This window comes from Trachurus japonicus, chromosome 20, assembly GCF_045865225.1.
Source record: "Trachurus japonicus isolate A0001 chromosome 20, Traja_1.0".
Lineage (NCBI taxonomy): Eukaryota > Metazoa > Chordata > Actinopteri > Carangiformes > Carangidae > Trachurus > Trachurus japonicus.
In genome coordinates, this window is record NC_140926.1 from 3,517,738 (window position 1) to 3,530,420 (window position 12,683).

The window sequence follows — 12,683 nt, forward strand, 5'->3', positions numbered from 1 at the left end:
CCCCTCTGCCCCCCCTCTGCCCCCCTCAGGGTCTTACCTGAGCCGGGGTTGTGTTTAGCTGGTTTGGAGTCTGTGTGAGAGGTGGAGGTGGAGGTGACCCTCTGGTCTGAGCTCATGCTGTCCTGGCCCAGAGCCGAGCTGGACTTTCTGGGCTTCTTGTCCGTCAGGTGCAGCGGGGAACTCTCCTTGGGGGGCGTGAGGGGTCGTCGTGGTCTGGCCGTGGCGTTGACCTTCAGCCAGGCCTGGGCTTTGTACTCCACGATCTCTCCGTAGTTGGCTCGCGTCACGCGGCACTCGTACAGTCCCTCGTCGTTCTTGCTGACTCTGGAGATCTGCAGCTTGTGTGAGATGTCGTTGCCCTGGACTTTCACTGTCTGTTAGAGGAATCAGAAGAGACCGGGGTGTCATAACATCACACTGAGGGATACGGTTTAATACCACACAAGGGTTCATCACCTATCATGACTCTATATGCCACTACAGGCTGGTTGGACTCATGTATTTTAACCTATATAGAGATCAGAATGACATCTTTAAATTGATGGCAATGGAGTTAAAACCTTTGATTTTCTGCTTTTAACTCTGTTTTTAGTGTTTTGTTTGTTTTTATTCTGTCTTATGCTTCTTTTTTTTGAATGCTTTGTCTTTATGTAAAGCACATTGAGTTGCATTGGTATGAAATGCGCTATATAAATAAAGATGCCTTGCCTTGCCTTGCCTTTCTGGCTCTAAGCATCAAACTGAAACCTCAGGATATAATGTGATGATCCAAGATACAACATGTTACCGTATGGAAAACTTTGAGGAAGTAAATTTGAGGTATAGGTCAAATTACAAATTACATCATACTGCACAAATTCCTTTTTTTTCAGATTTAGCATTCGTAAACACAATGACATTTGCTTGCAAGTCAAAGCACATAAACCGAACCAGCAGGAGGGAGTTTAGTGGAAGTCGACAGGTTTTAAATTGGGCGCACTTCTTCTGCTCTGTGCCGACAGTTCATGAAGCTTCCTCAACAACACTGAGCTCAGAGCATGAACACAGCTCACAATAAAGAAAAGAAAAGAAAAGAAAAGAAAGAAGAGAACATGCAACCTGCTAGAGAAAACATTTAGTCTCAATGAGACTGAACTAAAGAACTGAGGCTGTTTGGAAGTTTTCTGCTGATGGCGGTGGTTTCATGACGTCTGGTGCTGACAGGAGCTTCAGATACTGTTTTCTCTTTCTGATGCTTGAAGTCATTTGACCTCCTCTGAGTTAAACTACTGTACATCTCCAGGGCAGATCGGATTGGAGACCGTGGTGGGAAATACTGAGACAAGCTGGGGCTTAGCTAGTTAGCATGCTAAGTCCGGTGCTGAACTCCTATTTCCAAGGACTCAGCTGCTAATGCTAACGTTGGTATTTTATTTTATTTTATTAAGTTTATGGACAGTGTACACAGACATTAGAGGGATAGTTCAACATTTTGTCAAGTTGGCCCATCACCATAATCCCTATAGTCATAGCAGTAGGTTTGTTACCTTTAATTGTCGGTGCAAGCTATTTTTTAGAACGGCGGAGCAGAGCCGTGAGCTGCTCAGAGCTACGCTACGGAGGCTCATTATGGGATTTCTTGGTTTCCCTCATCAAACTCATCAAATGCACAATCCAACAACTCCACAACGCTCTGGTGGACAAGTTGTGAGCTGCACATTCACCACGCTATGAGATAATAACACAACGTTACCAGACAGAGTTGTTTTAGAGGGAAATACAGAGACTGTTGATGAAAAACTGCCCCTGAAGGCAACGCGCATCAGTGGTTTTACATGAATTTCCCTCTAAACCAACTCTGTGTGGTAACGTTGTGTTATTATCTCATAGCGTGGTGAATGTGCAGCTCACAACTTGTCCACCAGAGCGTTGTGGAGTTGTTGGATTGTGTATTTGATGAGTTTGATGAGGGAAACCAAGAAATCCCATGAGCCTCCGTAGCGTAGCTCTGAGCAGCTCACGGCTCTGCTCCGCCGTTCTAAAAACAGCTTACACCGACAATTAAAGGTAAAGAACCTACTGCTATGACTATAGGGATTGTGGCAATGGGCCAATTTGCCAAAATGTTGAACTTTCCCTTTGAACCAAAGAATGTAAAGATGCGTGTACCGGATTTAGCTGAGAGCTAATTTCCATCTGTAGTCCAACGTTAGTAGCATTATTCGATTTAATCTCTTTTTCCTAAACCCACTGTGACTCTGTCCGTCCGTCCTGACGGTCCGAACCCTGAGCTCAGGTCAGCTCAGGTTAATTGCAGAGATCTGTGAACATGAACTTATGAAATTATCATCTAAACTAAAAATAGTGATGTTACGACCTCTCTTATCTGACGGCCTCTTCCAACTTTATAATAATGATGTCATCACATTCCTGGTATAATATCAGCATTAACTACAGGAAGAGATAAACTGGAGTTTATCTGTTAAAGAACAGAGACAATCAGCCTGATCCCAGATCAGTAGCTTGGACTGTGAGTCTGTGTGTGACCCGGTGGACTGGGCAGCGGTGATGAAACCTCCTCTGGGAACAGGATGTACATTCAGAGAGAGCCAGGGAAAAAAAAAAAAAAAGCGAGGCGGATCAGCTGCTGGGCCATGAACGCAGCACGCTCCGCACTCTGACAGTAATAATAGACTGCCACTGATTTCACTGATTAGCTCCTTTCTCCGGCTGAAGGTGTGTTATTTGGTGAAATCAGCTGCTGTTGTGTTCGCCTGCAACGACGCGCTGCACATGTGGAGAGGAACCGAGCTCAGAATGTGTCGTTAAGAAGACGACAGAAATGATTATAAATACTTTCATGTGCAGAAAAAGAAAAGATTTGTCTTTTTGTTGAGTCCATCAACCTTTCATGACCTGTGGCGACGATGATCCTCATTTTCTAAACTGATTCAGATTCAGTAAGAAAAGAAAAGAGGTCAGAATTTGTATTCGTGAGACTTCAGTGTCACTCACAGTGTGGGAACTTTGAACGCTGAGCTTTGTGTCTGTTTACAAAAGCCTCCTGTGACCTCTCCACTGACAACACGCCTTCAAAGAAAATTCATAGAGAGTCACACACTGAGTCTCTTTCTTCACAAATACAAATCTTTCTACACCTTTTCAACAGCAAACTTTCTAAAGATTTCCAAAAAAGAAAAACCCTGTGTGACCTGGAGGAACTTACACTTATTTTGGTCCCCTCGTCGTCAGGATCGGGCTCTGGTATCATCTCCATCTGTGAAAACAGAAAGCAAAAGGGAAACAGAGCATGAGAAAAGCAGAGAGCCACTCTGAGGACAAGATGCATTTCAGTGAAAGCCCCGACGGTGACGTAGCTGTAATCCCTAAAAACCAATGACATCTTTGAGAGAAGGCTTCATCATCAATCCTATGATGGTTATAAATCATTCATCCCAACATCAGCGCGTAGTTTACAGACCGTTCTACCTTTAAAAATAAATGCACAAAAAGATGTCACTCTGTATTCTTAGATTCTTTGAGTGGTTTTGTGGAGAAAATTAAAGACGGCCTCCAGAGGTGAATCCAGGGGAAAGAAGAGACAAACCGGTTGAAGCCAGGATGCTGCTCCTGTAGAGACAAATGACGCCTCAACACCTCCATCAGTCTCTGCAGTAAAAGTAATATTAGCCATAAAAACATATGACAAATAATAAAATGTCAGAAGGATGGGAATTGGCTTTTCAGTAAAAAAAAAAGAAACAGACAGACTATCATAGCTCCTGGGCTCAAAGAAAATGCCCGTCTGAGCCCCAGTGGCATAATTCTAGCACGGTGGCAAGCACTAAGCCTACAGCCTACATCATGGACTGGGCATCGATTTTAGAGGCTATAATTTATTTATCCCACATCGGATGCCAAATGGATGTGTGCCCGGAAAAAAGAGTCTGCTGACTACAAAGCTGAAGAAGAGCAAGGCAAGAGTGGTGGTGCGGCAGAAAAGGCTGGAGAGCTGGAGGAGGAGGAGGAGGAGGAGGAGGAGGAGGAGGAGGAGGAGGAGGAGGAGGAAGTTTCTCCAGAGGACATGGAAGCTATTGGCTCCATGGCTGAGACAAAAAAAAAAAAAAGAAAAAGAAGAAGGGAAGGGCAGGACGGGGGATAAGATGGCTACTTATGAGCATTTGCTGGAGAGAGCGCTCCTTCAAGTACTGTAATTACCTCGGAGGAACCGAGCGCTTTTCTCTGGAGGATGTTGGGCAGACAGGTGATTAATGAGCAGAATTAGGAGCCGTAGCTTTCCCCCTGTCTGCTCGTATGCACGACTCCTACATCTCCACTCCACAGATGGACCTGGCATCCTCTATTGTATCAAGGAGAGACGTCTTTAATGGCGAGGCAGGATTAATTGTTCCCTCCGTTCTTTGGCATCGGACCGTTTCACGCCATCAATTTCAAGCCTCGTCTTTTTTACAAACTTCGCCGTGGTTAAAAGGGCCGAGTGCGTAGTCTATATATGTCACCTGAGGAGGAGGAGCAGGAGGAGGAGGAAGGAGGAGCAGCTCCAGTGCAGGACAGATGCTGAGCTCTGGTTTACATATAGCGACGGCTGCTGCTGCTGCTGTTGCACTCACAGTGACAAAGAAGACGGAGCAAAAATGGTTTAATTGCCTCTCACACATTTCATTATTGAAAATCCTATGGGGCTATTAAAATGGCTTTTCACCACAACACAGCTGAACTCTATTATTTTCCAGCTTCCAGCGTTTAATTGATTAGTGCATTTTCTGTTATATAAAATGAATGCTTTTAATTCTTTGTTTTAATTAAAATCCTTTACCGACTCTTCTCAGAGCATTTTAACAAGCAGTATGTGATCGCTGCATTGATTACTTAGTTAGAAAAAACATGGACAGGCCATCGTCTGGGAAATTTTGTTAAATTTAAAGGCTTCATAGATGTTTTTATTAAAGCACCATACAGTATAAAGGTAGATGTTTGTGTTAAAGCTCCTTCAAACTAAAGGTAGATGTTTGTGTTAAAGCTCCATACAGTATAAAGGTAGATGTTTGTATTAAAGCTCCATACAGTATAAAGGTAGATGTTTGTATTAAAGCTCCATACAGTATAAAGGTAGATGTTTGTGTTAAAGCTCCATACAGTATAAAGGTAGATGTTTGTATTAAAGCTCCATACAGTATAAAGGTAGATGTTTGTATTAAAGCTCCATACAGTATAAAGGTAGATGTTTGTGTTAAAGCTCCATACAGTATAAAGGTAGATGTCCATGTGTAGTGTGATTATAAAGCAGCTCTAGGTTCTATATTAATACTGTGAAAGTATCAAAGCCTCAGTCCACAGAGAAATGCACACAGCCTGGATTCAGAAACTGAGCCTTAAAACCAGCCGCCAGGACTTCCTGTCACTTTGTGATGTCACAACAAAGCCCCGCCCCCTCACCACCATCCAAAAACTTGATTTTGAGTATTTCTCAATTCTCTGAAGGGGAATTCATCCGTCTGTTTTCAGAAACTGATGAGCCATCCTGACCTCTGTAACTTTGTGATGTCACAAAAGCACACCGGCCCCACACAGCTATATGGATCTAATAACAACAGCCGAGCTCGGGGGGCCACAGTGGAGGGCACAGCTGTTATTACTGTCAGGAATATGACCCCCCACCCCCCAACCCACCGACTCCCCAACTTTATTAACACACAACCGGAGTCGTCCCGTTCCATCCCTGAGCTCATGACGCTGCACGACAGACTGGACCAAAAAAATATTGAGAAGACGCTGCACAATTGGCTGGATGTCAGGAGGCCAATACATCACCACACAGCACAGCAGACCCCCCCCCAGTAATATCACACCACTGGGTCTATTTTCTCTGAAATACTGGAGCGTTTTTCTTTTTTCTTCTTTATTCTGACTTTGACCATCTGTTTGACCCATTTCAGCATCGGCGTCGCCCGTTTTATCATTTCACCGCCGAGCTGCGGCTCAGCAGCAACCTGTGGTTTAGTTATAGTTACTGTACCTGCATGTGGTTGGCCAGACTGCGCACCACAGCCAGCCAATCAGACGAAGGAGAGGCTCAGACACACACACAACACAAAACACCGCCGTGGCAACTACAGATGTAGAGCGAGGCCTGAGAGAGGAGACACAAGAATTTATTAAAGCATAAAATACTAGAGCTGCTGCAAGTGTGAATGTTTTTATTTTTGCTTTCTGCTCCACACAGGCTTTAAAGGGATAGTTCAACATTTTGGCAAATTGGCCCATGGCTATAATACCTATAGTTTTAGGAGTTTGTTACCTTTATTTGTCGGTGTGAACTATTTTTAGAACGGCGGAGCAGAGCCGTGAGCTGCTCGGAGCTACGCTACGGGGGCTCATGGGATTTCTTGGTTTCCCTCATCAAACTCATCAAATACACAATCCAACAACTCCACAACGCTCTGGTGGACAAGTTGTGACCTGCACATTCACCACGGTATGAGATAATAACACAACGTTACCACACAGAGTTGTTTTAGAGGGAAATTCATGCAAAACCGCTGATGCACGTTGCCTTCAGGGACAGTTTTTCAGCAAGCAGTCTCTGAATTTACCTCCACCGTCCTAAAAATAGCTTACACCGACAAATTAAGGTAACAAACCTACTGCTATGACTATAGGGATTATGGCAATGGGCCAATTTGCCAAAAATGTTGAACTATCCCTTTAAAATAAGAAGTGATGAAGGTGTTTTCATAGATCGAGAATCTAAAACTACTTTGCCATGTATTAAAACTTCAAATTAAACACTGTAAGAATAAAAGATGGGACCTTTAACTAGTCAAAGTTTCTGAAAACTAGAATAAATTCTGTCTGTTTCCTTTTTATTATGAGGAAAATTACAAATGAATGAAGTCTGACAGTTTGCCAGTGTTTCTTCAGGCTCTAACTACTTCCCCTGATTAACATGAACACGCAGTGAACTTCACATTTCATGCGTCGTGGAGGAGGAAGCCTTTGTGAAATAAGCAACGACGCATTGTTTCGCTGTTGCTTCTGTTGAGGCTGATTAAAAAGGGCCTGCCAGTAAAAGAGTAAATTCTTTAACAACTTAACACTTAGCAACTTCCTGCAGCTGGACTGTGTTTTATTTCTTTCTTTATTTTACTCACTTTGATTTCATTTTTCTTTTTAATCATCGTAAACTCCTCTGATGCTGAATGAAGAAAAAATGCATCAAACACGCCGACTGCGAGTCCGAGCAGCTGAACACATCTAACTCTCATTTCCTTTATGCGTTGTACAGTATGTATAAATTATCTATATATAGGTTTTTATGCTGATGTTGGAAACTCAGTCCCACAAAAGGGTTGAAGTTCAAGCCTCCACTGCATGCACCTACTGGAAATGCAAAACAGTTCACATGTGCTATAAATATAAATATAAATACATAAATCCTTTAGCAGCAGCTCCAGCAAGTTTCTATTCTACACTCTCAGCATATGGTGATGAATATTGAGAGTCATTTGTACTAATGATGACTAATACAAGTGGCACTTGTGTATGTGAGGTGAGAGAGCAGCCCAGACAGCCCTGATTACATTAAGCTCTTTACATTTTAGCTGCAGTCTCATTTGGATTGTGCGCTGTGTAAATAAATCTTTGTAAACGTCTCTCGAGGCCGCCTCCTCTCCAAACCCTCCGGCCAGGCTTCCCTCCAGTAGCTAACCACCGACAAAAAAAACTACTGGCAGTGGACGCTTCAAAATTATGTAATTACAGAATGAGTACACAGAGGATATTAAATATCCTGCATGTGGAAAAATAAAATAATGCACAGGAGACGTAGTTCACACAGTTCGACTCGACCGATTCATCCTGAGCAGCTTCTCTCTGCCTCGATCCATAAATCAGAGTTAAGCACCGGTGTGGACTAAACCCTGGTCATCTGTTGTTTCTAACGGTCTCAGACTCACTCTGTGTTACTGAGACTTTCTGAGGATAAGAGTAAGGATAAGAAATGTTATAATTACCATAATAATAATAACAGTACTCGTGCATTTTATTTATATGTACCGTTAAAGACACATGAGGATACTTTACAGAGCAAATAAGTAACACGATGAGAGACGAAATAGGAATTATTACACCTGCATCCACTGTCCACTTTGTTAGGTACACCTGTTCAGCTGTTAGGTATCGCACAAATCTAACATTCACAGTCACGTTCTGACCACACACTCTGTTGAATTAAAGGAATAGTTCCCCAAAAAATGAAATTCAGTACTCTCCGGAGGAGTTTTTTATTCCTCAAAGTGCATCTGGAGACCCGGGAGGCCGGTTCGTATAGTTCAACGAAAACTTTATATGAGAGTCAATAGGGCCCGACACAAAAACGTCCATAAAACTACACAAAAACCATTTAATATTCCTCCACACTGCTCGTCCACTGCAATGCAAGTGTCCTCAAGGGAGATAGTCCAGAGTTTACTGGAAACTATACGTTATTTATGACATTTTTTTCATAAACAAATTCAATACAGGACTGTTTAGGCTGTAAAAATGTCCTAAATGACATTGTTTCCAGTAAACTCTGGACTTTATCCCTTCAGGACTACAAAAGGGTCTCCAGATGCACTTTGAGGAATAAAAAACTACTCCGGAGTATTCATCAGCATGAGGTTGAGTCACTGAATGTCATTTTTTGGTGAACTATTCCTTTAAGACACTTGTGAAGGTAGAAGGTCTGACCATGTAGCAGCAAGCTGTCCCTAATAAAGTGGCCAGTGAGTATAAATAGAGTATACAGTTCAGATGCAGCATCATCATCATATGGATGTGACTATATTGATGATTCATACTGTAGTGAGTTTGCCATAGCAACAGTAACTAAGAGGGCGGTGCTGATGAGGAGAGAGTTGGTTTTACTTTTAACATTAAGGAGCGAGACTCTCGTCACCGTGGGCGACCAAACGGAGGAGGAAGATCAAACATGTGATGACACATCTACATTAGTCAAACTCACAGATTTATGATGCTGCAGTATAGTTCACACACACACACACACACACACACACACACACACACACACACACACACACACTGAGCATCGGGCCGCACACTAATCACACACAGCTGAGTTTTAACGAGCCGGCAGCTCTGACCTTGTGGGAAACAGAGCGTCGGGGTTAAAAGGAATGAAAATATGAATCATATTTTTGTTTTCGTGACGACAGTTTCCCCACTGACTCCAGGTCAGATGACTGTTGCTGCTTTGTGCAAATATTCAGAATAACTGCACGTCAGCATTCACCTCTGTATCTCGGCTGTTTCCAAATATTTTCACCTGAACCGACTCTTTGCAAACACAGGATATTTCAAACTTAAAGGGATAGTTCAACAATTTTGTCAAATTGGCCCATTGCCATAATCCCTATAGTCTTAGCAGTAGGTTTGTTACCTTTAATTGTCGGTGCAAGCTGTTTTTAGAACGGCGGAGCAGAGCCGTGAGCTGCTCAGAGCTACGCTACAGAGGCTCATTATGGGATTTCATGGTTTCCCTCATCAAACTCATCAAATACACAATCCAACAACTCCACAACGCTCTGGTGGACAAGTTGTGACCTGCACATTCACCTTCAGTCGTTTTAGAGGGAAATACATGCAAAACCGCTGATGCACGTTGCCTTCAGGGACAGTTTTTCATCAACAGTCTCTGCATTTCCCTCTAAAACAACTCTGTGTGGTAACGTTGTGTTATTATCTCATAGCGTGGTGAATGTGCAGGTCACAACTTGTCCACCAGAGTGTTGTGGAGTTGTTGGATTGTGTATTTGATGAGTTTGATGAGGAAAACCAAGAAATCCCATGAGCCTCCGTAGCGTAGCTCTGAGCAGCTCACGGCTCTGCTTCGCCGTTCTAAAAACAGCTCGACCGACAATTAAAGGTAACGAACCTACTGCTATGACTATAGGGATTATGGCAATGGGCCATTGTTTGCCAAAATGTTGAACTATCCCTTTAAGAGAAAATAAAATAAAAGAGGTTAGATGGTGTTTTATGAAGCCATTATTCACCCAGAACCGGACAAGAGCAATTAAGGTAATTGTGACATAATGAATGTTCGATATCAATTCAGATTCTTGACATTTATCATCTGATGTAAAAGTCGTTTATCTGCCAGTGAGATGTTGCCTCGTCGGCCTCGTCGGTCTTGAGGAGGAGCAGTGGATAAAAAGGTCAAAGAGCTCTGAGGCAGTAATCTCTCTCTTTGTGTTGAACTGGTTTAACTCATCAGGACGGACTCTTCCTTATCTAAACGTGTACCTGACAAACGCTCCCTCAACTTAAGTTTCCAGCCTGTGACAGACAGCAGCGTGAAAGTTTTCAATGACACCGTAGGAGGAAACCTCCATTATTTTCCCATTTATATTTCATTTCTATCGCATGAGTGCTTTCTGAGCCGAAGCCGCAGCCACTTGCAAGTATCTCAATTTCAATCGCTTGTCTCTTTATTGCAAAAACCCTTCCGCCATGACACTCGGCTATTCTTCATGCAAATCTCAAATTGACTTCTTGTAAAATGTGCTCCACAATTATTGTGCATATAAAAAAGAAGAATAAAATAAAATAAAAAAAGCTTCATTGAGTCGCTGAGACTAAATTAACGTCACATGAAAGAAAAGAGGTCATCATTTAAAAAAAGAAACGGGAACACAGAGCAGACCACCTGCGTTTCTGTGATTGGGTAACGAGGTTTTTTTACGGCAGCAGGATGAGATCTACTGCAATAAAAACACATCAATACAGACGAATATTAAAATGAGTTTGTGCAGCAGTTATTGGGTTTTTTCTTTTTTTACTAACAGACACAAACACAGCGAGGAGGTTAAACTCAGGTCAGAGACTTTATCTGACACATGAGACCCAGAGATGACAGAGAGCTCATCAGAGCTGTTATAATACGATGGCGTCTGAGTGGAGGAGGAAATCTGAATTCATCTCACATTTAATATCAAACTATAGTGTTTAAGTGAAATGCCTCTGAGCTGGTAAAGGCTTCAATTTAATCTTAAAACAGTGGATTTAATCATTATAAAAGAAAAATAAAATACTTCTGGGTACAAATCAAATGAAGCATGAAAATAACTTCAGAAATGTCGCCAGCGCTCGTGAACAGCCGTCGCCACAGCCACCACCAACGCCGCCGTGTGATGTTTTGATGCGTTTCCTTGTTAAACGGAGCTAATTTTAACAACGGTTGTTCGTGTTGTGTCAGTGTTGAGCTGCAGCTGGGGAACGCAGCTCTCACCTGCCGCTGTCAGCTGACGCTTTGATTGACAGGTAAATTAGAGCCGCCGCCACCTCTGTGAGGTCTCTCCTGGTTGCCTGACAACCAGATGATGATGATAATGATGATGATGATGCAAGACCTCAGACAGGAAGTCATCACCTCTAGCCAAGAAATAGAAATAGCCTGACCCCATGTTTAAAAGATTAAAACCCAAGGGGGAGGGTGACCGCGGGCCAACGCCCTAATGATCCATGGATCTGAGGCATCTTACAAACTGGCTCCATTTTATTTATTTATTTATTTTTACCCATGTACTGTTTCCATTTACCAAAGTTAGACAATATTACATCATTAATCTTATTATCCTTTTAGCCAAATGACACATTCATAAATGTCGATACACAATTCAAAATCCTTCTTTTCTTACATTTAAGAACAAAGTCAAACAGTATATTAAAACTATTGAAAAATCTAATAACACAAAAGCTATCAAGACCTTGAACCTATGTGTTCTCTACAATGTCTTTTTATAATGCAATCTGTAAAAAATACCTTTATGTATGTAACCCCCTGGCGGTAGTCTTTGTTGCTGTGTTGAATTGTATTGTTTTGCACAATTCTTCTACAGTTTTGTTAAAAAAAAAAAAAGAAATAGACTGACCCCACATTTAAAAGAACAAAACCCATTTATATTTACTTTTTTTGATTTATTTTTTCCCCTCTCTCATAATTTCATTCATCTTTTCATTCAAAATGTCATTTATTTACCCCTCCCATATCCCTTTTTCATCCTTTGTTCTTATTTTTATAATTATTGCTGTTATTATCACTATTATTATGATTTATGTTATTATTTCTGTCTAGCTATTGCTGTCAAAACTATTATTATGAATATTGTTATTATTATTATGAGTGATTTACTATTATTATTCATTTATTTCTCTCTTTGTTACTGCTATCATTATTACTGCTATAACCACCATTCATATCATATATTATACCGGAATTACACACACACACACACACACTCATCTTGTTCACACTTTGTTCACTGTGTTGTTTGTGTTGTATTTCACAATAAAAACAATCTGTCATTGTGACACAACTTTAAACGTTGCCTCTGCTTCCAGTCTTCGTGCTAAGCTAAGCTAAGTTCGGCTAAGCTAAGCTAAGCAAAGTGCTATGCTGCAGGATCTACTGTGTGAAATGTTAATGGATATTGAGAGAACAACAGATGATGAGTGGATCTGAACATTAAACCTTTTCAGTTTCATTCTCGCTGCTTCGCGGTGACAGTGAATTAAACTGGATCCACACGCTAATGATTAAACAGAAAGAGGAAAAACACTGATGCAACGCTGTCACAGTCTGTTACATCATAACACAGAGAAGTATTTAACACTGAAACTGA

The 12,683-nt window shown here is 41.7% G+C and overlaps 1 protein-coding gene across 2 annotated transcripts in view; it reads right to left on the reverse strand.

Annotated features, from left to right (window-relative positions):
• vstm2a (V-set and transmembrane domain containing 2A) overlaps window positions 1-12,683 on the reverse strand; it is a 122,087-nt gene that overhangs the window by 24,454 nt on the left and 84,950 nt on the right. For both annotated transcript variants that reach the window (XM_085763593.1, XM_085763592.1), the window contains exons 3-4: window positions 3,206-3,256; window positions 38-374 (exon numbers count right to left, since the gene is read on the reverse strand). In XM_085763593.1, the coding sequence (XP_085619719.1) occupies window positions 38-374; window positions 3,206-3,256 (388 nt within the window). The remainder of the gene's footprint in view (window positions 1-37; window positions 375-3,205; window positions 3,257-12,683) is intronic.